At 39.1% G+C, this 24,858-nt stretch overlaps 1 protein-coding gene across 3 annotated transcripts in view; it reads left to right on the top strand.

The window, feature by feature from the left end:
* The window catches only part of RPAP2 (RNA polymerase II associated protein 2), a 67,256-nt gene extending 43,095 nt beyond the window's left edge, over nt 1–24,161 (top strand). Inside the window, exons 12-13 of one of the 3 annotated variants that reach the window (XM_074961334.1) lie at nt 22,765–22,935; nt 23,449–24,161. In XM_074961334.1, coding sequence (XP_074817435.1) covers nt 22,765–22,935; nt 23,449 — 172 coding nt within the window. In that variant the 3' untranslated portion in view covers nt 23,450–24,161. The other 2 variants (XM_074961335.1, XM_074961333.1) reach the window with 2 other exon arrangements.
* The last annotated feature ends 697 nt before the right edge of the window (nt 24,162–24,858 follow it).

Genomic DNA, 24,858 nt, shown 5'->3' with positions numbered 1-24,858 from the left:
ACCCTACTCCGCGCTTATTAGTCCTCAGCTGGTGTATTGTGTCCAGTTCTGGGCACAGGAAAGATGTGGACAAATTGGAGAAAGTCCAGAGAAGAGCAACAAAAATGATTAAAGGTTGTGACGGGGCAAGGCCAGATGGCTATAGAAAAGTAGTGGGAGATAGATATATTAGCTCCAGGCTAAACAAATCCCTGGTACCAGGATAAGTGAAATGGCAGCTGCTCCAGGTGAATTAAGACACCTGGGGCCAATTAAGAACTTTCCAGAAGGTAGGGAGAATGCTAGGTTGATTGGGACACCTGAAGCCAATCAGGGGCTGGCTGAAACTAGTTAAAAGCCTCCCAGTTAGTCAGGTGGGTGTGTGTGTCAGGAGCTGTGGGAGGAAGTTGCGCTGTTGGAGAGACTGAGTAGTACACACCATATCAGGCACAAGGAAGGAGGCCCTGAGGTAAGGGTGAAGTGGAGCTTGAGGAAGTGAGGGCTGCTGTGGGGGAAGTAGCCCAGGGAATTGTACATGTCATGTTTCTAAAAGGTCAGTTACCATAGCTGATACTATTAGGGTCCCTGGGCTGGAGCCCAGAGTAGAGGGTGGGCCCGGGTTCCCACCCCCCCCCCCCGCCCTTTGCCCCCTGATTAATCACTGAGACTGGGAGACAACAGAGACTGTGCAAGGAAGGATAACTTCTCCTCACCTCCCTTGCTGGCTTATGATGAAAATGGCTCAGTAGACTGTGACCCTTGTCTCTAGAGAGAGAAGGGTTACGTGGAGGGTCACAGTGAGCCTCTGAGGCTAGTGAAATCCTCCAGGAAACGTGGGACCCATGGAGGCAAGGACAGAACTTTGTCACAAGGTATAGAAAACGTGACCTATGAGGGAAGATTGAAAAAATTGGGTTTGTTTACTCTGAGAAAGAGAAGACTGAGAGGAGACATGATGATAGTTTTCAAGTACATAAAATGTTGTTACAAGGAGGAGGGAGAAACATTGTTCTTCTTAACCCCTGAGGATAGGACAAGAAGCAATGAGCTTAAATTGCTGCAAGGGTGGTTTAGGTTGGACATCAGGAAAAATTTCTTAACCGTCAGGGTGGTTAAGCACTGCAGTAAATTGCCTTGGGAGGTTGTGGAATCTCCATCATTGAGGGTTTTTAAGAGCAGGTAAGACAAACACCTGTCAGGGATGGTCTAGATCAGTGGTTCTCAAACTTTTGTACTGGTGACCCCTTTTCACAGCAAGCCTCTGAGTGCGACCCTCCTTATGAATTAAAAACACTTCTTAATATATTTAACACCATTATAAATGCTGGATGCAAAGCGGGGTTTGGGGTGGAGGCTGACAGCTCGTAACCCCCCATGTAATAACCTCGTGACCCCCTGAGGGGTCCTGACCCCTAGTTTGAGAACCCCATGTCTAGATAATACCTAGTCCTGCCATGAGTGCAGAGGACTGGACTAGATGACCTCTCGAGTCATCCCCTTCCAGTCCTATCATGCTATGAATGTTAACGTGCAAATTAAGTTTTCTGCTAAACAGCAAGTTTTAGCGCTTATTTTCTAAGCGTACTCAGTTCTGCTTATTCAGCTTATTAGTATAAACCTAGTATTTACTGCATGATACTGTACTTCCTCCTAGCACCATTCAGAAGTTACTTGGGAAATGTATGTGGTACAGTAATTTTGTAATTGCCTAGTGCAGTCACTACCTGCACACCTTGCTGAGTGTGAGAAAGTTCACCACTACTTTAAAACTAAATTATAGTCTTTAGCCTCATCACTAATAGAGAGCACCAACATATAATGCTTCCCAGAGTCCCTTGTTGCATAGGATGAGCATTGGTCTTGCATACCTGCCACATCTACTGCCCAATGTAGGAGGAGACTGGGGTCATGGCCCCCTTTCAGGTGTCTTCCACCTGTGAGGTTATGTGGGAAGAGTCCGTGTGTTTGTGTTTATATATGTATGGTAGTGTAAGAAGTGCCATCAGCCTTAGTTTTGAGGGGTGTGGGCATTGTGCGCAAAGAAGTGGAGTGTTTTCTACTCCTTGGTCCTGTGAGTGGCCTTTACTTTGCCCTCCTCCATGCCTACCCTAAAAAACCCAAAATACCAATAAGATAAGAATTCTAGATGGGAGGAAAATACACAAGTCAATAGAAATACTGGGATTTTTTCCACTGATAAACACCTGTTTTGGACCTTCTGGAGGGAGTAACCTCATGGAACCTTACATTTTATTTAGTTCATTCCCTGCTTCCCCCCACACGCACCCTTTTATTTTGAATCTACAAGCCACAAATATAGCCAGGAAGCTATAGTGCTTCCCCTACCACCTCATTTCTGTCCTTTGTATGAATAAGATGCAGCTCTGATTTTCACACAAACTCCAGCCCTGGCCCTCTCCTACAGACAGCACACACATTATGGAAGGTACTTTTGTCATGTTGACTTTTGTCCATTGGAGAAAGAGTTGTGTCAACAGACTTCACATCACTTTGAATTTCATGCCACAGTTGGACCCTGGACACACAGGTGAAAAACCATCCAGCCTTACTTATAAAATACATAGGCATTAATAGTTCAGAAACTTTAACTTTTAATTATTGAAAATATATTTGAGTGTTTACTTTTTAGTTTTACTTTCCTTCTCCTTGCACCACACACACATTAGTATGCATAATAAATAAATCAAGAATAAATCAAAAAGTTTGCTTCCACAAGACTCAAAAAGTCTTTGCTGCACCTTTGTAAAGAAAGAAGTAAGTTGACTGTAGTCTGCGTGATTCTGAAGAAAAGCAAAATGTTGATGATGTTGCGTGTAGTACAGTATATTTAGTAGCTCAGTGGAGTTGTTAGCAACAGGATTTAGACATAAAGTCTTGGCATTGAAATTACTTTGGGTTCACCCACTGAGCAAACCTAATTGTAATATGTATCATCACAGAGTGAATTACAGAGTACTAGCTTTATTTGTGATGGAAACATCCCTTTGAAAATGTACCTGCTTCCTTATTAATAGGTAATCTTTATACATTAAATGCAAACATTTTTATCATGAAACATAAGCCATCTGTTAGACAAATACACTTGTATCTTTTTCTTTTATCACACTCTTTTACATTCAAAGCTTTAATTTTATCTCAGTAAACTTTCTAAAGAATGGTCCGAATTCATTGGTGACATACCCTGTGCAGTTCCACTGATTTGAGTGAGATTTCACAGGGTGTAAATCCGTGTTGAATTGTCCCATTGTTTCTGAAGCAGGCTGAAAGCTATGCTTGAGAGAATTCAGAAAGGTTGCTGAAAGCCTGGTCTGCACAGACACATTATACCTGTATAACTATTTCAGTTAGGGGTGTGATTTTTTTTTTATTTTATTTTTTTTTCTTAAACCAAGATAGTTGTATTGGTACAACCCTTAGAGGATTCAGTTAAACCTCGATAGCTGGAATAAGCTGCGCTGGTATAGCTGTGTTGACGCTAGTGGGGTTGTATACTGGTATAGTTAAAGCAGTATGACTTTTGAGTGTAAAGAAGGCCTAAGATACCAGATAACTTTGGAAGACCTGCACTACTAGTCCAGTCCTTATGGTTCTCAGTTGTTACTGGTGGAGCTAAAACTCAGTATGATCTCAGGTACTTACTCCTGAGGGCATTCTGCGCCTAAAAATTCTGCGCACACATCTTAAAATTCTGCAAATTTTATTTGTCAATAAATAAATGCAGAGGCTCCAGCATAGCAGTGGGGAGCACAGGCCACTGGCTGCATGAAGATGGATGATCATTCTGCAGCTCCCCCACTCCTGGGACACAAACTCATTGGTGAGACTGCAGCCTCGAGTCCTGGGCCTGCCCCAGAAACACCGTGGGGCTCTGCCCCTCTACACCAGGCACCCCAGTGGGGGTAGGCCGGTTCAACCAGGCAGGATTCAAGTGTGGAGGGACTCAGTGTGGGGGGATCCAGGTGTGGGGTGAGAGGATTCTGTGTGGGACAATCTGGGTGCAGGCAGCTCAATGGGGGGTCTAGTGTGGTGGGAGCTGGATGCACAGGGGCTCATTGAGGGGTGCGTTCCAGGTGCAGGGGCAGCGGGACTCTGCAGGGGCTTCCAGGTGAAGGTGGTTTGACCTCAGCAGTGTCGGTGTCGGGGGGTTCGGCAAGGGAGCCTGGGTGCTGGGAAAGTGAGGCTTGGTGGGGTGAGGGTCTGGGTGCAGCTAGTTGGGGATCAGTGGCATGGGGGTCTGGACGTGGGGACTCACGGTGGTGCGGGGGGTGGGGCTATTCAGGGTGGGAGTTTAAGTACAGGGAGCTCAGCGGAGGGTGGTCGGTGGAGGGGTTAGGGTGGGGGTCCGGAGGCAGGGAGTCTGTGTGAAGGAGGCTCCAGATGCAGGGGTTGAGGTACAGGTATGGAGGACTAGGGGGTTCTGGGTGTACGGGGTGAGGCTTGGCGGGGGTGTCTGGGTATGGGAGGTCCAGATGCACAGGGGTTGGGTGGATGGGGGAGCAGCTCCCCATACAGTGACCTCTCCCCCGGCAGATGAGGGGTGACAGGGGCAGGAAGCAGGGGAGGGTGCTGGGCTTCCTGCAGCTGGGGGAGGTTGTGGAGCTGGGTGTGAGACAGCCCCAGGCACTCCTTGCAGTGGAGAGGAAGTCCTGTCCTCTCCAGCCCAGCTGGGACTAGCGCTGATCCCAGCTCAGGGTAGAAGCCTCTGGCTGGGGTGTACCAAGCCCTGCAGTGATTTACCTCTCTGCCGGCTGCCTGAAATGATGTACCTGCACAGCTAAGGAGTGGTGCATGACTGCTCCTGCAACTTCCCTTTGATTCCCTGTAAGAAAGTCATTTTTTCTGCAGGAAAGCAAAGAAATCTGCAGGGGACATGAATTCTGTGCGTGCACAGTGGTGTAGAATTCCCCCAGAAGTAGGTACTAAGCTGGCGCTATCTAAAAGGCTGACACTTAATCCTTGGGATTTTGGTTTGCTCTCTGTCTTAACATCAATTGAGAATCGCAGATCTGATATAGCAAATAACGTCCCCGTACACTGGTGTGGCAACGCTAACAGGAGAAAGAATCCATTTGTCTCTGAATACAAAGAGCTGCAAAATGCCATATTTAAAAAAAAAAAAATTATGGCCTTGAAAAAAATTTAGCTTAAGATTCATCCGGCAGATATGGTGCCTGGAGATGGTATAACCTAAACACACTTAATGGTTAATGAGTGTGCGAAGATGGATAATTGTCAGTCTTCACTGTCCAAAGGTAAACTATAGAAATAATTAGATGTCTGAAAAGACTTTCAGTGGAGAGGAGAAAGAAGATTAGTACTGCTTAATTTTTACAGAGGCATATAAAATAGTGAATGCCACAGAGAAGGTGAATTGGGTGCTCCTATTTATTTTCTGGTAATACAGGAACAAGGAAACACCAGATGAAATTTAAAATCAACCTTTAAAACTGATAAAAGGAAATATTTTTTTTGGCACTATCTCAAAATTAGCTATGGAAGTTGCTGCTTCAAGGTATCAGTAGTAGATTTAGAAAAAGGATGAGATATGTACATTGATAAAAACATCCACTGTTACATCAGGTAGAATACAAACCCTCAGGTTTCAAGACGTAAGTCAGCCACTGATTTCCTGGAGTCAGGAACAGACTTCACCTACTGGTAAGTTATTCCAGAATTGTCTATTGTGAGGGTTTTCCTATCTTCACCTCATTCATCTGATACAGTCTACTTTTTGAGACATGTTAATAGTTTAGATGAACCACTGATCTGATCCAGTACAGTGGTATGTTCCTAGTGAAGAATGTTAAATTAATGGGAAAGCAAATCAGGTAACATGGTGTATGGTGCATTTTGAAATGTGCTTATCATTTGTATTCATGAAAACAAGCAGAAAACATTGCATCTTTGGGGAAGAAAAGGGATACATGTCATTGTCAAGAAGATGTATACAAACTGTGTCTCTGGGCAACTGGGATAAGGCCAAAACATTAGAAATGTAGAAGATCCACTCTAGTGTGTTGGGAATCCAGAAGAGTGGGTGGCTTTTATTGACAGAAGGAATGCAATTAGAGCAAGCAAATTGAGGATGAGAGGGAAGCTCTCATATTAGTAGAAGGATCCAGAATTTACTGCAAAATTAAAGCTGACTTTTAATGGATAGAGAAAAGTTTATATTTTTGTATTTTCAAGCCGTATATTGTAGTTGATTACAGAATTATCTTGATGAAGGCAATTAAAATTAGTGTACGGTATATTTTGTTTAGCTGAAACTAACACCATCCCCAAGTATTTGCATACATTTGTTTTGTTTAAATATTGGGCTGTTGCTGTTTCTGTAACCAGTTGTTTTATGTAGTATGTTGTTTTACAATAACTAAGTACCCCTAACATTTCACATTAATTTTCTGTAAAAACAGAAGGAAAAATCTTATTTAATAATATAGGGGGAAAGAATTGGAGACATTTGCCTTAGCAGGACAGGGAGAAGACATAATGAACCAATACTTTCACACTTAACCAATATGTGGACAATTATATCCTGAACCTGCAAAGCACTTCAGAATGTATGTCATTTTGGTTTCCATCGAACTACTCGTGAGCAGTAGGGCTACAGTCTGAGCAGACTTATGCATGTGCTTAAGTGCTTGGCGGTCTAGGGCCTTAGAGTATTATTTTGCATTTAATAAATGCATTTAGTATGCATACTCTCTACGGTCCTTCCCAAAAACAAACAAACAAAAGGTATAAATATCTTAAGATTGTCTGGTGATGCCAGAGACATATGTAAGTCACTCACAGCAAAACTGGGTGTTTCTGGGAAGTAGTTTATGAGGGAATGTTTTTAGAGGGACAGGCGTAAGTTAAATACAACCAAATGCCAGCCTTCATAATTTTTAGCATTCTGTCACAAGTCTGGTCTCTTAACAATACCTACTTTTATGTAGCTTTACAAACAAGAGTTAGTAGCATCTCCTCATTTTGTAGATGGAGAAATTGAGGCATAGAGCAGTGAAGTCACTTGCCTGAGGTGTCACAGTCGGTCAACAGCAGAGCTGGGACTATAACTTTTAAACAGAAATAGTAATACTTTTAGGCCAAAATGTGTGCCTACTATGAGTTGGGTCAGGGAAAATAGTTAATAAAAAGCCAGTGGCTGCCCAGACGACTGTCTGCACTAATGCTCTCATTGTTGCTACCACCATTGGAGCTGTGACAACATTAGCAATGCAGGGGAATTTTTTTGAAAGAAAATACCCTTTGAGAAGCCCAGGACTGGAATAGCAGAGGTTTTGCAAACAGTGAAGTTTAATCAGAAAAATATTGATGTGCTTATCTTTCACATCCTTCTTTTAAGTTTGGACATATTTAGTAGCAGCAAGTCTATTCCTGGCTTGTCTCTTTACTCAGCTGCATTATTCCAAGTGTTTGGTTTGTATATTGGACTGAAAAGTAGATAATCAGATTATTGTGTTAGAAAGTTCTAAAACTAAACTATGATCAATTTTATGGTAAATAGTTTCCATAGTAACTGAGTACAGGTGGGTACATTTATAAAGTATTGATGAGTTATTTACCAAGGTGGATTGGACTGTAGTTTTTCCACCTGCGACACACTGTATATCTGAATCAATCTTTACTAGAATTTTTCCATAGCTTTCACAGAGAGTACTGACAAGCCGTAGCAAGGAGAGACTTTCACTATTCACTAGTAAATTCATTGATTTTTGATAGCTGTTTATGAAAGAAGTTTTTCATTTTATTTATAAAATATACTTGGATTTATGTGCAAACCATGGATATATCTAAGTATCCAGAAGATCTGTTGCCCATTGAAATAGAATGTGTGTTTTGTTTTACAGAGAATTGTAATTTTACAGAATATTTACAAGGTCCATGCTCTGAAAAGCTTCCATTCTAAGGCCCTAGTCTTACCAAGACTTACTCATGTGCTTAACTGTACGTACCTGAGTAGACACAGTGACTATGGGACAAACTCACATGTGTGAAAAAGAAAAGGAGTACTTGTGGCACCTTAGAGACTAACAAATTTATTTGAGCATAAGCGTTCATAATTTTGGATGCATTCACGGATGCATCTGATGAAGTGAGCTGTAGCTCACGAAAGCTTATGCTCAAAGAAATTTGTTAGTCTCTAAGGTGCCACAAGTACTCCTTTTCTTTTTGCGAATACAGACTAACACGGCTGTTACTCTGAAATCTTATACACAGTACACCCAATTGTCCACCCCTTGCATAGGCCATTGATCCTGCTCCTCCATAGTCACAGGAGAGGGGCACATCCAAACATCTTTTGTTGATTTACACTATTTTACACACTCCTCCATTGATTCCTTATTTCTTCTGGGATTTAACTAACAAATTACTTACTTATAAACCAGCCAAGTGAAAACTTTTTGGAACAGCTCCCAAAATAAATGTTATGGCTTTAAATGCCATGAAATATTACAAATGTTGAGAGGTATATGATATTCATATTTACACCACTAATTACAACAAATGGGTTATCTAGGTGTTGTATCCTAATTTAGTTCTGATTAATATAGGACTATATTATGTTTCTAATACAAAACAATGGACCATATCCTCTGGTCTACCTGAGCTGTGCTTGGCATAGGACCTGGGAGAAGAAAGTAAAGATGGCTTTGAGCCATCTTGATGCTTCCCTCAGCTTAGCGCCTGGCTGGAGACTGGTCTGGTCTACAGTGTGAGTTAGAGCAACGTAATGGCTGCTCTGTCTTGCACCTGGCTGCCCAAGAAGTTATTCTCAGTGTTGCCAATTCTTGAGACTTTCATGATAATATTTGGTGTCTTAAAGATACAGCTTTTGGAGTCATGTGATTTGGTGAGAATTGTAACTTTAAATAAAAAAAATAGTTTCTAGCCCTCATGGGTTGCAGCGAAAAGTTTGAAAACATGAGCCCTAAAGGCTCAAAATCCAGCAGGCAAATAAATAGAACCCCAAAATTATTTTTAAACCTAATATTTAATCCAGTCTCATGACTTTTTTAATGTGTTGTGTTGGCAATACTGCAGTTAGACCTGGGGATCACAGAGCGTAGGCCTTCTAATTCCCCCAGTGCCCTGGGCCAGGCCATGGTGAAACAAGAACATTCCCAGCTACCTGGTTAAGCTAGCTTCCCAGCTGCTGTGCATCACTGGATGAGCATGAAGCAGCCAAGTAGTATGGGAGGATTTGACCTGTTGTCCGTTATCTGCTGAATATTCTAAAATCTGCATTTTTTTCTAGAACAATTACTGTGGGAACTGAATTGGTTATACATATATAGCAAGGAAAATATTCAGAGGGAATGTTATACACAAGACTAGAGATTCAGACCCTGTCTCTGGACTAAAGACAAATTAATGTTAGTATAGTAGATAACCCTCTGATAATACACAGGAAGCCGAGGTGTTATATAGTAGCATATGTCATTTTTACAGTTACTTCTCAGAGGAGAATTGCATTTTAACATATCACTCTACAGTATGGCAGAGTTGTATATGCTGTGGAAACAAGCATATGCTTGTTCATTTAATATTTCAAACAAGTTTCACATCAGTTCATTTAATTTTATTTATGCTGATACACACACTGCAAATTCTGTCTTCCCTTACACCGATGGTGCACGATATGAATGAGAATGCATGGTTGTAATTGAGGCTGAAATTTGACTCACTATATTTTTGTCTTTGGGAATTGCAGTGCAGTTCTAAAACAAGTCTTTCATGTGTTTTTACATTTGATATTTCACTTTGTTTGCAAAATCCTTATTGAATAAATAATGCAAGAAAAGTGATAAATAGTATCACATTTTGCATATTAATATAAAAATCTCCAACTTCTGTTTGTGACCTTTATTAACTTTCCTTCAGTGACTACTAGTTGCCATTCTCAGGAAGTTAATGGTATAGGGAAGTTCTAGGTTTTTTTCTCCTTCCCTCATCTGCACTCTTTTTGTGATGAATAATAATCCATTGATACAACATCATCTGGCTGGCTGTTATCTGTAACAGCTGGCAGCTGACAAAGTGGAGCTTTGCAGAAAGAAAAGACAGGTGTAGTCAGTACATCCTGCTATTCATGCTTACAGCTCTGTTCTTTATTAGTAAAAAACGTTAATCTTACTATCAGTATCTACCAATTTTTTTTAAATCGGCTTTTTTTTTAATTGGTCAGGTAACTATAGACCCATGTTGTCCTAACACATAGTCATATATAATACAGCTAAAAGAATTATGGAAAAGCATTTTCACAGGTATTCACTTCAGCCTCCCAAACAATCTTGTGGGGAAAGTAATATCGCTATTTTGCATATGGGGAAATGAAGCACTGACTGGTAACTCAGAAAGTCTGTTGCACAGCTAAGAATAGAACTCCAATTCTGTACGCTAACCCCAAGACCATTCTTCTATACAACCATCTCTTTTATACTAAACCAGTTTTAAAGGCATCTCATAAATAGTGTAGTGTATCAGGAGGTTTTCTTGTAAGCCATTGATAAATTAGTTAAAAATCACTGGTTGGAATACAGATTACTGATTGAGCAAGGCCGATAAAGTCAATTGCTTTTTCAGTTTATATTAAACTCTTCTATTACTGAGAGTATCAAGTGTATTGTTGAGCAGACCAGATTATATATACTGATTATTGCATTAAATTGTCTGTGGTTTTCCTTTTACCTTTAACTAAAGTCTTTTCCGTTTATCTGCACTATAGGTGAAAATCTGGCCCCCTTGAATTCAGCGGCAAAGGATTTTACCCTGTCTGTTGATGTGTGGGCACTTAAGAAATAAAAAGTGACAATAAAGGGGTTTTTATTTTTAAGGAAGAATATATATAAGCAAAACATTTACTTGAGCAAGTCAGCGATTTCTGGGGACTGCAGGTGAAGAAACTGACAGTAGTGGGAGCAGTGAACAAAGATAAGATGTTAATGAATCCCACCTCCTGCAATTGTTAGCATTCAGGCCATTGGTTTTGAATCAGTTTTATAGCCTTAATTTAAGTGTAGTGGACAAAAAAATTAAAAATACGAATAAGTAAGCTTCTGTTGCCATCAAAGGGTTAAAATAATATGTAAGGCAGCTATATTGGATTCTGTGAACAGGTCAGTAAACATAAAATGTTGGGTAATTTGTTCTTTTCATTCACCCAAGTAAATGCTAGTGTCTCTTTTCCCTATTATAAAAATTAATTTTTGGGATTAAAGAAAAGAGCTTTGAAATACTCCCTTTCCCCCTGTCATAATCTAACCTAATAGGATAAAGGCTTTAATTATGGGACATTTTAAGTCCATAGTTGCAAATAACATTAGTTCTCATCAAATTATTTAACTAGTAGCATTTCATAACATCAAAAATTTAATTCTGGAGGTCTCTTTAAACACTTCTGCATGTTGATGTTTGTAAGTTAGATGTTTTCAATTCAAGATCATCCATCAAATATTAATGTGTTCTAATGGAAAATCTTCACTCTAGAGGCAACCTCTTGCTTTTAACAAGGTTTTTTAGTATGTTTTGTTGAGCTTGCTTTATAAACTTGAATTTAAGTTATAAGCATAGAATATTTTAAATCTTACCCATGAGCATAACAGCTAAATATAAGATGGGGGTACAAGTAGTAATAATCATTTAATACTTACGAGCATGTGTAGTTGTCTGTAACACAGAATGATTGTGTAATTATTTAAATATCACACATTAGATTATACTTCCTACCTGTCAACCTTTATCATTAGAGTGAATTGTATCTAACCTTACTCCATGCCTGTGCCTACCAGCTTTCAGTACCATGTTAAAATAAACTATCTATTAAAGAAAAAATCTATTTTGTGAACTTCTGGGATATATGGTAGAATTGTCCCAGTGGGCAGCGGAGCAGCCTGATTGAGAACATCTGATATAAGAGAAGCAGCCAATATTTAAACTAACCCGAAAGACTTGAAATATTGTATTGAATAAAAATTCAAGAACAAGCTATTCACTCTATAATTCATGTTTACTCAGTTTTAAATTCTTTTAATCTGTATTCAGCAACATCTGCCCTTAGGCCAGAACGCATAATTTCAAACTGGCAGAACACCACTCAGCAACATGGCAATTGCTGAATGAGTCTCCATTAAGCAGCAATTTTTTGTTGTTAATACTGTTGCGAGTTAAGCTTTAGTCCATGCCATTCCTTGGGAGATGTCCTAACAAAGTATTTGTCTCAAGCACACACTGATCAAGTGGAGTATAATCTACTGTACGTTATTGCCTGAAGTTAAGCAAGGTAACAACTTAATTAGTTTTGTCCCATCTGAATATGTTTTGTGAGGAGAATTCAGATGACCAATGCTGCTTCGATTTTTATTTAACTCCCTCAGTTATGTCATGGTGCGTGTGGTTCAGTCTCCTTCAAACAGGGAGTTGTGCAATATATAAAAATTGTGGCTAGTGTGTGTGTGTGTGTGTGTGTGTGTGTGTGTGTGTTGAGGAGGTCTGACCCTAGTAAACTGAAGTTCTGACAGTAAGGATCTGATGGCATTTGCTATACTCCTGTTGTAGTACAGGCTGATGCTATTTGGGCTACCATGTACTGTTCTCCCTGAACACAATGCACTTCATTGCTGACCTGTGACACTCAGTGGGTTGGTTGATTTGAGTCCCATATTCCTCCTAAGTAGAAACTGACGCGTTGTGCTGATTTGTGGACAAATTACTAATATGAAGAAGACCCTAAAATTTATTTTGGATTTTGACATCAGTAAAGTTTAATCTAAGATTTTATTTATAAAGGCTTGGTACACTAAAAGATTAATCTAGTCAAGTTCTGAATAATAATAGTTTTATTGCATTAATAGACTTATCAAAGCCTTAAAGTAAGAGTACTGCTTTACCGCCTATTACTTTGAAATAAATAATTATTAAAAGTACAAAAAAGTCCTTGTGTGGCAAAGGAATATAACTCTTTACAGTTGTACCTATTCATTCATTGAATAGGGTGTTACATATTTATATATGATCGTTTTTAAACTCCATATGATGCAAACTAGTTTCTTAGGTTGTGTTGCCACTGAACATGATTTGAAACTTAAAATAAAATAAAATAAATAAAATAAAATAAGGTAATCCATTATCTGAATGTGTTGTGTTTAAATAGGGTGAGATTCTCCGCTGAACCTCTAAAGTCCTTGCAGTGCAGGAGATAGGGGGGCTAAATAGGCTTTAAATCACCTTTTGTACCCTCCAAATCCGGGGTTGTATTGGGGGTTGGAGTGGCCTCCAATGTAACTTAGACAACCTTGGGGACATGGCTAACTTACAGCAGCCTACTGGGGCTGCCCTGTGGGCTGTATTGCTACCCAGAATCTCTGCAAGGCTGAGTATTGTGGCCCCATCTGTAATCCTGTCCCCCACATGCCTCTTATGCTAGGGCTTGCAATGGGCTCCTCAGGAGGCAGGCCTATGATTGCCTACCTCAGGGGAATCCTCCCCCAGCTAGATACAGGGCTTTTAGATCCCCTTTATGCAGTTCCAGCCCTTTTATGTGATGTAAAACAATTGGAGTGGGGGTGAAGATCTCGCCCACAAATGTTTACAGAAAGGTGGAGGGAAAAGAGAAGATTTGTTTAATGTTAGCCAGTATTGATCCAAAGCTTGTCAAAAATCTTCAGAAAGAGTAGAAATAGTCTGCTTTTTTGATGTGCTGTAATTTTTTTAAAAGGTGCCACTTTTCACAAGAAATTGCTGTCCTGGATTCATATTTTCTAAATTTCATCCTAATTCAGTTTTGAAGTTGCCAAGATATCATTCTCTTCCAAACTGGAGTTTCAAATGGAAATGCAGTATAATTAATTAATTACTTAATTACTTTTCTTTGATCAGTACCACGTGCAGTAGTGAGTGTCACTGACTTGTGAAGTAAATAGCTACTCACGTACATAAAGCAATCTAAATATTTTACAAGTGTTCAAATATTCAGGCATTCAGCTACATACAGTACTGAAAAGAGCAAGAAAGCCACCACAGCTCATAGGTGGCTTTAGGCACCTAACCTAACCCTGCTTTGATTTTATATCTATTCTACAAATGTACTTTTGTATACAAAGATGGTCTCCGCTCAGGAGGGCTAAACCAGCCAATCGGGGAAGAAGTAGAGATGTGTGTGGTCAGAGAAGCATAAAGGAGAGAAGGGCTGATGGACAGAACATTTAATTCTTCATGGCTCTCACAACAAGGAAGGTCACAAAATTATTAATTTAAATAAGCTGTCTTGCCATTACCCCAACAGTAACTTATAGAGGAGCAGTGCAGCCTCATCCTTTTCTGATTAGCCAATTTATGTGTCAAACACAGTAATACCCTTGGCCACTCTTATTTCAAGGTTGAGAGTGGGAATGGATATGGACTTTTGTGTTTTGTTGGGGTGGGGGTTGTTCTTTTTTTAAAGAACTAACAACTGTGACTGTTTCATAACCCCCTGAGGAAGTGGAGGAGCTTCATAAGGTAGATGGGAAGAGGACATAACTTAATATGGCTTGTGATTTTATTAATTTTTAATGATGTCCCCAATGAGTTTTGTGAGGGAGGAATCTAGAAGACCTCATCTGGTTTCCCTGCCCCCAGCCAACCTTCTGAGACTCCAGAGCTTCCCCCAGTCCTACACAGACACCCATTCATATGTGGGCTCAGAGGGGTGCATGGAGCCTCAAAGGAAGAGGCACAGTTTCTAAATATTAAACAAGGCAAATTATCTTTATTATAATACCTATTAGAGCAGTGGTTCTCAGCTCTGGTCCACCGCTTGTTCAGGGAAAGCCCCTGGTGTGCCGGGCCAGTTTGTTTACCTGCCACGTCCGCAGGTTCGGCCGATCGTGGCTCCCACCGACTGCAGTTTGCCGCTCCAGGACAATGGGGGCTGCAGGAAGCGGCGCAGGCCATGGGGCTACAGGAAGGGCGGCCAGCACATCCCTCAGCCCGCGCCGCTTCCTGCAGCCAGGGGCTTTCCCTGAACAAGCGGTGGACCAGAGTTGAGAACCACTGAGTTAGAGAGACAGAGCCTTGGGGTAAAGGTCTGTTCTCTTTTCACCTGTGCTCTTAGGGATGCTTCCAACAGCCATCATGATGTCAATTTTCATACAGAAACATGCAGTTTAACTAGGCAACTTTCAGGCATGTTCCCTGTGCTGGAGCATAACTGTCGACAAGGAAATTATTTATGTAAGATCTTGAGCTGAGAACATACAATTAACAGTAAGCAGCACACAGTGGGGCTTTTATTCAGAAAAGGTTGTTGAATTCTTTATATGATATTGTGGTTGACAAGCAGAGATAAATGCCGCTCTGTGTGTGTGCGTGTTCTGCACAATCAAATTTCATTAAACTTTTAGCATTGTTTCTCCTAAATCATAGTGCTTGACAGTGTGAAATGACCATATGCTGCAGTACTGCTACAGACTGAATTCTTGAGTTTTAAGTGTTAATTACACTTAGTTGGAGTAGCTGATTATTTCTTCTGATCTCTCACGTCTTATTTCATTTTGAGCATTTAAAGCTTATGTGTAGTTTTATTTAGAGTTAACCAAAATGATACATTTGACAGGTGACAACGCAAAAAATATTTGAGATTATAGGACTATAAGATTTTATCTGACATATTCCATTTTGTGATCTTCAAACTGTGTTCTGAAAGAAATGTAAACATTTTAATCAGTCATAAAATTAACAAGACCTGCAGACCTTCCATTAAGTCTGAATAAATGATCTGAGGTCCTTTCTTTAAAACATGGATGATTCATTACATAAGCAGATATCTTTATTTGGAGCTTGTAAATGCATTGGCCACTTACCTAGCCTTTGGAGAGGGGAGAGAGATGCCTTAAAAGACCTCATTAGCAAAGAGGGGAACTAAAAGTGAGAAATAGCAGCCAGGAGGGAAGAGAATAGAGAGGAAGAAAAGAGGATATTGTCATGGATATCTTCATTTCTCTTCTTCCCCTAGCCTGGAATACAGGGAGATCTCTGCACTTACCAAAGGGTGAGGGGGATGGAGGGGATCCTCAGCAGGTCTAAGGATGACACCTAGGTTGGAAGTCCATTGTCACCTTTCTCTAACTTACAGCAACCAGTAATGTAGATTTCCCTATAGCAGAACTCTGCAGTCGTTGAGCACACATTCGGTCCTGGCTGCAAGGTGTGGAGATTGTGCTACCTTTCAAGTGTTGCTAACTCTCCCAATTATTATCAGTGGTGTCATGATATTTGGTGGTGGTTGTAAAGACCCCACTCTTGAAATCAAATTGTGATTTTTTTTTTTTTTAAGACTCTCAGTTTACATTTTTTAAAGTTTCTAGCCCTCATAGCTGTGGAGAACAGCTTGAAAATATGAACTCTAAATGCTCATAGCCAGAAAGCAAATAAGTAGAACTCTAAACTTATTACTACTTAGAATCTCATTTTTAAGCCAGCATCATGATATTTTGTCATGACTGGTGATTTTTGAATGCTGGACTTGGAAAAACTGTTTTTATCCTTTCCTGTTCCCTAATAACACCAATCTAGGAGGAGATGTGCTCCCACTAGTTCCTCCTGTCTGGGTGATAAAGTTTCTCGCACTACTCATTTCAGTTTCAAAGATGGTGAACAATATGAAGAGTGAAATGATCATCTTTAGATCCACAGGCTTAATCATGGAGCATGTTGATGAAGCTTTTGGAGCCACTTCCTGTAGAAAGCTTGGCTGCCTACATTTTTACTTGTTGTAAAAGCAGACCATTACATTCTGTAGCAATAGGACTTAAGATCTGACTTCTTTTCCTGCTTCTGCCACAGACTTTTTGGGTAAATTAATGTAGTCCTGAATTTTTAGCAGTAACGTAATTTTGGATGCCCAATTTAAGATACCTTAACAGAGCCTGACTTTCAGAGGGCACAAGCTGTTCAGAACTTTCTGAAAATCGGGCCCTTTTAAAGATGTCTCAAGTTGGACGAAATCACTGGTCACTTTTGAAAATATTGGCCTTCGTCTCTGGGCATTAGTTTCCATCTCTGTAAAATGAGGATAGTATTGACGCTCTCCCAGGAGGGAGAGTGTTTGAGGGCTTAATTCAGTAGTGTTTATAAAAGGTTTTACTCCCAATCCTTGTATGGGAGATGTTCTAAAGTAATCCTGTAACCACATGAAGACGCTATTCAAGACCTACACTTTTCTCTGCATATATGTCTTGACCCAGACAGTGACACAGGTACCTCTGTGAGCGAACTAGGGGTATGTCTGTACTGCAATTAAAAACCCATGGCTGGCCCATACCACCTGACTCGGGTTCACACGATTCAGGCTGTGGGGCTGTTTAATTGCAATGTAGACTTCTGGGCTTGGGCTGCAGCCCAAGCTCTGGGACCTTGCCACCTCGCAGGGTCTTAGAGCTCAGGCGGCAGCCCAAGCTCAAAAGACTACACTGCAATCAAACAGCCCTGCAGCCCATGTTCCGTGAGCCTGAATCAGCTGGCACGGACTAGCCGCAGGTGTCTAATTGCAGTGTAGACATGCCATTGGCATACTAGAAGATATTAGTTAACGAAATTTACTCCAAAAATATTTCTGTACGGGCTTCCCTTGTACAAAGATAGCCATCCTCCTAAATGTACTTGTTAAAGCTTGCTGTAAGAAAACTATTAAATAGAAAGCTTGTTTTAAAGTAGGGGAGCTGAAATTATGGAAACGTATTTCATGTTAACCAGATGTCATTTAATAACTTGGTAATAATGTGGAGGTGTTACTTGTCTTAATAAGAAATTCACTTATTCTTTCACATGTAGCATATGTGGAGTAGCCAGCTTAACAGGGTTTTATCATAAGATGTACTTTGACATTTTCAGCCTTTTTTTTTTTTAACTTTACAAAGACCTGTTTACCATATGGTATAAGTGGGTGTGTAGGAAACTGCACTGCTTCACTAAATCTGGTCTATACGACACTGCTTTTCCATAAAATGAGCATGAGAGTTCACTTATATCTACATACAGTACTAAGGCTGACCCTTTCACATGAACTGCTGACAAGCACAGGTGTGTACAGCTGGGCATCTAAATTCACATTTAAGCATCTAAACAAAAATGCCATGATTTCAGAGGTGCTGAGTGTCTGCAGCTCCCAGTGACTTCAGTGGGAAGCTACTAGTTCAGCACCTCTGAAAATCACACCACTTTTAGATGCCCAACTTCAGGCACAGTCTAAACAATTTTGGCCCCTTTAAAAAAAAAAATTGTATAGTATATCTTAATTCAGTGTCTGTTGTATTCTTGTGATCAAGTCACTATTCTCTTCTTTTTTTAAAAAAAGGCCACTGTTGGTGACAAATTAGTAAAATTAAGGAAGTTCCAAGGGCTGATTTAGCTCTGTGTGGCTTGGAAGCTTCTCCATCTCTCTCCAGCAGAAGTTGGTCCAATAAAATATATTGCCTCACCTGCCTTGTTTGTTCACACCAGCAATTCTGTGTCATGTCGTAATGTTTCAAGATGTGAAAGTAAGCAACCTTAAATCTGAATGTTAAAGATTTCCCTGCCATGTCATTTGTACTTAAAATAAATAAAATAAAAATAAAACACCAACCAGTTTGCATTATCTGCAGTGGTGCTTCCTTGTACCTTAATTCCAGTTCAGTTTGCAGTTCTTTTAAAATATGCTAGAACTTACGGAGCTTTGAATGTCACTGCATCCCTGAATTGAAGCAATGCAGTTCATTCGAATTATTGAGCTGATGGCTTCTTCAGAACTGTGGATGTTTGGTGTTCCTGTGACACTAGGACATTGGGCCCAAATCCTGCTTTCGGGTACTTGCATGCAATTCCCATTTAATTCAAGTAGAGTTTCATGCCAGTATGAGGATAGCATATATGGCCTTTAATGCATCCTAAGAATAACACATGTTGCTTATAATGCAGCCCCATGTAGTGGTAATAGCTTTGAAATAATGGGGACTAGAAATGTGAAGCTTATTACTACACAGTGCAGGCTAAAATCCTGATCCAATTGAAATCAGTTGCAAAATTCCCATTGTCTTCAACAGTGCAAGATGCAGCCTTATATAATTAATTGTTAGAAAAACCGCTTCTGTATAACTGTTTTAAAGGCAGGAGGGGGAGAAAACAGAGGCAGCTGTTAAATGCCAAAAGGACCCAGTCTGCCAACAGAGAAATTAATCATGTTCTATATGTGCTCATAAATATGTTTAATAGGCTGCACTGAGTCAGACTGTCTCTGCCCAAAAACAGTTTCAAATTTGAATTTAATGCAAAAATACTAGAAACCTATACATAGCTGGATGACATTGTTTGACCAAATCTCTAAGCAGTGTTTATTTGAAAAGTTTCAGAGGTTTGGCTGCTTCTTGCCAAAAAGTGGCCAAAATATTGATCCAGTACTGAATTTCTATAAAATGTATTCTTCCCTAATGCACATAAGTAACTACTGTTGTCAGTAGCAAGACACTGACAGTATGATTCAGGAGAATACACCAATCAAAAAGCTAGTTTCATAGCATAAACATGTTGAGTCTTTAGCAAATAACAAATAGTTTAAAAGTATATGCACAAGTCTCTTACTTTTTAAAAGTGAAAGCTGTAGCCCTCTTTAATTAGAGCACAACATAGGAAAAAATCCTGAGATGAAAAAGTCTGTAATTCTGCAGTATTGCAGAGGTAGCATTTTGCAGTGTCACACGGAGTCCTACTGACACTGGTCAGGAAATTGTGACAACTGGTGCCAGTGGGTAATTATCATACACATTCTCTTTAATCCTGAGAGTGGATGGCTTGAAGAAGAAGAATGCATCTCCAGGCCTTTCCTCTGATATCCTTGTCTCCAGCCTAACTCTGAGGTCTGATCACTCTAATTCTTGTTCTATCAGCACTTCCTCTACTCCTGTACTGAGCACTTCTTACTACAAAAAATACTTCCAGATCATCAACTCCAGTCTTTGAGATACTCAGAATACCTCTGCTTGGTCTTTTAAAAAAGGTAGCCATTGTTATCACACAAATGACTGCTTAGTGCTATTTTTACGTTGTATAGAGCAAGTACTATTGGCACCAGTCAAAACACTAATGTAAAGTCAAGTTGTGAACCATTGCTGTCCTATGAAAGAATGGTGTTTACATGTCACAGCTAAGTTTTGTTCCATGTTGTGTGCTTACCTCATATTTCTTAGTGCTGCCATTTTTGAATAGTTTAAGTATTCAATTAATCTCAAACTCCAAAAGGCAATGAAAAATAATCAAAATGTCATACTATGTTAGACATCACAGAAATAAACATTTTACTACTTTTCTGTTCTTTCAGGAAATCACGATTTTTTTTAAACTTTTTTAAATGATTGTTTTGTATTAATAAACAATGTTTACTTTGTTTTGTGGGATCCTTTGTGTTACCTACCACTCTTTTGCTTAATTAAAGGCACCTTTTGTTTTAATTTGCATTTCTTTTAAAATGGAGATTTAGTCCTATCTCCAGTTTCCACAGAGGGTCTGATGTCAGAGTAATTACCTACAAGTAACATTCCCCTTAACTGCTGAATTTGTTGGAAGCTGTGTGATCTGCTTTTTTCTCCTGTTTAAATGCATTTTTCAGAAGTTGTCTTCTAAACAATAAAAATAAATCTTTCCACAAAGTGTTACTGACATTTTCTGTTTACCTGGATGAATACGTTACATGAAACAGCATGTACCTGAAACCACTAATGGCAAGGAGGGGAAGGTTTCACCCTTTATATACAGATAACACAATAATGTGAAATTTCCTTACTGTACTGACCACAAGTCTTTTGTGTAAACACTAACATTAAAACTGATAGGAGGGTAAAAGAAATAGTGTTTAAACTAACACAAGCTTTTTTTATACAGACTTGCAACATACATTGTAATGGCCCCTTGTGATACTGTGAATGCCTATTAGCAGCACCGATCTTGGGTCCACAGTACAGAGCATATTTGGCTACCACTTATGGTGTTAGTCTATGCTACAAATAAATATGGACAATAGTGCATGTCTGTGCATTATTCACTTCAGATGAGTACTAAAAATCCTTCTAGGGATATTCAGTAGCCCCAACAAACTTCAGTATTTCTGGTATTATTTTTTTTAAATGTTAGCATCTTCTAGCCTTCATTTAAGCATTTGATCCTGTTAGTTGCGAAGTGCCCTCATCTCACGAAAAATAGGTCTGGCTTTGGTGCTACTGATGTTTCAGCCTGGGAACAAATATAAAGAAATTCAGTATTATGAAAATTAACTGGAATGGTTGTATGTTTTCTTTTTTAATGTCCTTTGGGAAAACAAATTTTTCAGAACAAGGAAGTGAGGGGGCTCTGCTTTGCTCACCAGCTTGAAGAATCGGGGTCTAATGGAAGAGTCTCTGCAAAATTTTGTTTGCAAACAGCAGAATTTTAAAAAGCACTACAGGAAAAGTGTTCATTTTTATACAAATGATTAGGTACTTAAAAAGGCCAACTGATCTTTTTAAATTTGCTTTAAAGATGAAATGTGTGGATCACTGAAGCCAGATTTATTATTTGATCCAATTACAGTATTGTGCTCCTTATGGGTTTTGTTTTTTTTAAACCTTTGTAGCTGTTCCAATTTATTTTGCTACAGTGTTCACTTCTTAAAATCCATACTGTTTTTTGTTATGAAAGAAGGCAGGACTGCAAGTAGAGTGTTTCTTATTACATATTATGTAATATAGTATGTAAAATTGAAGAACCCTGATTAACAGCTTCTCAGAATCTAGTTATGTCCTCTGTCAAAATCTTTTTCTGACCAACAAGAACACAGAGGTTCTTAAAATAAAATAAATGTACACAGCCCACTGTATAAGAAAGTTATCAGAGACTGCTTCATAGGAACAGATGTCCTACTGAGAAAATGCAGTGCTCTGATTACTCACCTACCTGCATTGATCTGCAGCTTCTGAGTGTTATTTTATTCATATTTCATGTGCCCAGTGGCAGTGGGTGAAGTTAAATTAAATAATAATCTGAAAGGCCACTGTGGGAAGTTTTCAACTATTTGGAGAAATCTTGGTTTTAAAAAAAGAGCATTTACTACCTAAAAGCTTTTTCAGTTGTTTTGTAGAGAGTCCTTTTTAAATAAACAGACAGAGGTTTTTCATTAGTAAACACACCCGGGTTCTCTAGGAAAATAATATGAAACTCTGCCTGTGTCTCCTTCGTGACTAGGTAGAACTTGTGAAAAAGAAGGTTTGCTAGTAATTTGTAGTTGAAAATACTTTCTTCAGCTACTCTAAAATAGTATTTCCTACAGTTTTTACAACTGTTTTTGTACAAGGAAATGCATAACTTGTACAAGATGAACAATCACTTTTGTGAAAATACAAAATTTACTATAAATTCTTGGGTTTTTTTAAAGTTACATAAAACTTTAATCTTCAAACCACATAATTTGATGTATCCTGTTATGTAACAACTAGTAGTTGATTAGATGCATATGAAACTAATCTCTTGCTTGTTTTCATTTAATTTAAAACTGATAGAGATTTGGTAAAAGCTAATAAAATTTCACAATTTTAATACTCATATGCTATATTGTAAACTTAAAAACAATAACTTGTAATGTTATAAATGGGGCATGTCCTAGAAGTATCTTTCCTCTGGCAATTGTTTAATAGCTGATAGCTCTGTATAAAGCACACCAGCCTTGTTCAGACATTTAAAGTCCTCTCTTCTGTATTCAATGTCATCTTCCAGGTTGTCACAGATTATTCCAGTCTTCGCGAATTCTCAGCAGAGTCCAGTATATACACAGTTCCTGTCCACGTTACTTGAAGAATTGCATTTCACTAAAGAAGATCTTGAAAGTTTAACAAGAATATTTAGACATGACAGCATGCCTGAATGGTCAGTCATCTCAGAACTATGGTACCTGGCATAAGATTTTTTCAAACCAAATGAATTTCTTAAAAGCAAATACTGTGACTATAGGTAGTATCAGTAAAGTCAGAAGATGGGTAAGGTGTTTTCAAAAGGGAAGAATATGTACAGTACAGAAAATTAGTGTCACTTAGTAAATGCTAAAATAATTTTGTAATCTTGTCACAATATATAGTAATTTTCAGTTTTACTTAAATTGTTAGCAATTATAAAACAATCTCTGGTTTATGGGTATAGCATTTGAATCTTATTTGGTTTGATTTTTATTCAAATTGGATGGTTATAGCCAGTTACCATATTAAAATTTAACTCTTCAAAAGTTTAGATTTTATGTTTGTTAGAAACCTCCATTTTTGCTTATTAATTAGGTTAATTTTACTTTCTGAATGGTGGGGGGGAGGAGTAAATTTTTGATTTTTAGAACTAGTATTGGTCACACTTATTAGCTGATACACTTGTACTTTTAAAGTTACTGATCAATTTTTTCTTTGATACCCACAGAATGATGAGGATCTCAAACCTCGTTTTTTGCACCTGAAGTATTGCTATAGTGAACGATATTTTTTTTCTTTTGAGAGTTGAATAAGCATTTTACTTTGCATCCTGTACTTTCACGTCTGTTTCTTATGAAAGTGTTCTGAAATCTTTTTGGACAAGCTAAGTAGCACAGCATTTGCTTAAGGTATGGATGAAGCTAAAATAAGTTTGTATACTCTGAAAATTGCCTGAGAAAAAGTAGTAAGGATCACCATTTTTTGTTTCATTGCTAAATCTTAAGGCAAACTGTGCCCACAAGATTAGGGGAAAGAAAGAAAGATGACGGCGCATGTACCAGTCTCATGGCAGGCAGGGTACCATTACTGGCATCTTTTCTGCTGTTTCCCTGCATTGAGCAGCATTCCCCAGGAGAATGCTGAGAAGAGCAGCAAAGATTTCTGGTCCACAGCCCGGCCCCCTCTCCCCCCCAGGGCGGCCTGTGTATCTATTTTTGCTACTTATGAAGATGGGTTTGAGTTTGAATTTTTGTAACATTTGAGAATTTAAAACTGCTCATAGTTTGGCTTGCAAGAAATAATTCCTGGTTTATTTTTGAATAATTAAAAAGACTTCGTTTGAGCTTTATTTCAATAGTTATTAAAAAAATTTTGGTGATTGTTGCACTATTTAGCTTTTTAGATGAAGAACATCATGACATGCTCACAGTGTTAAGCCGATTAATAAACATGCTTTGAAACCAAACTACTTGTAATTCTTAGTGTTGTCATAAGATGGTGTATTGTGCTATTCTTTACTTACAGTCCATTGCTGAATTCACAATCTTAATTGTATTTTGACAAATCCAAAAAATTGCAATTCACTAAATGGCATTTGAAGTAAACTGAAAATGTCATCATGAGACTCAGACTCCTAGAATTTAAGGTTAGAAGGGACCACCATCATGATCATCTAGTCTGACCCCCTGCATGTTGCAGGCCACAGAAATAGACCCCTAACCTCTGGCTGAGTTACTGAAGTCCTCAAATCATGATTTAAAGACCAAGTTACAGAGAATCCACCATTTACACTAGTTTAAACCTGCACATGACCCATGCCCCATGCTGCAGAAGGCGGCAAAAAAAACCCAGGGTCTCTGCCAATCTGACCTGGGGGGAAATTCCTTTCAACTCCAAACATGGCAGTCGGTTAGACCCTGAGCGTGTGGGCAAGACCCACCAGTCAGCCACCTAGGAAAGAATTCCCTGTAGTAACTCAGAGCCCTCCCTATCTAGTGACCCATTATCAGCCACTGGAGATATTTTCTGCTAGCAGTCTCAGATCAGCTACATGCCATTGTAGGCAGTTTCATCATACCATCCCCTTATCAAGCTCAGTCTTGAAGCCAGCTACGTTTTTTGCCCCCATTGCTCCCCT

This window comes from Natator depressus, chromosome 8, assembly GCF_965152275.1.
Source record: "Natator depressus isolate rNatDep1 chromosome 8, rNatDep2.hap1, whole genome shotgun sequence".
In the NCBI taxonomy this organism is placed as follows: domain Eukaryota; kingdom Metazoa; phylum Chordata; order Testudines; family Cheloniidae; genus Natator; species Natator depressus.
The sequence above is the reverse complement of the archived record's forward strand: the minus strand, read 5'-3'. Positions and strand labels throughout refer to the sequence as shown.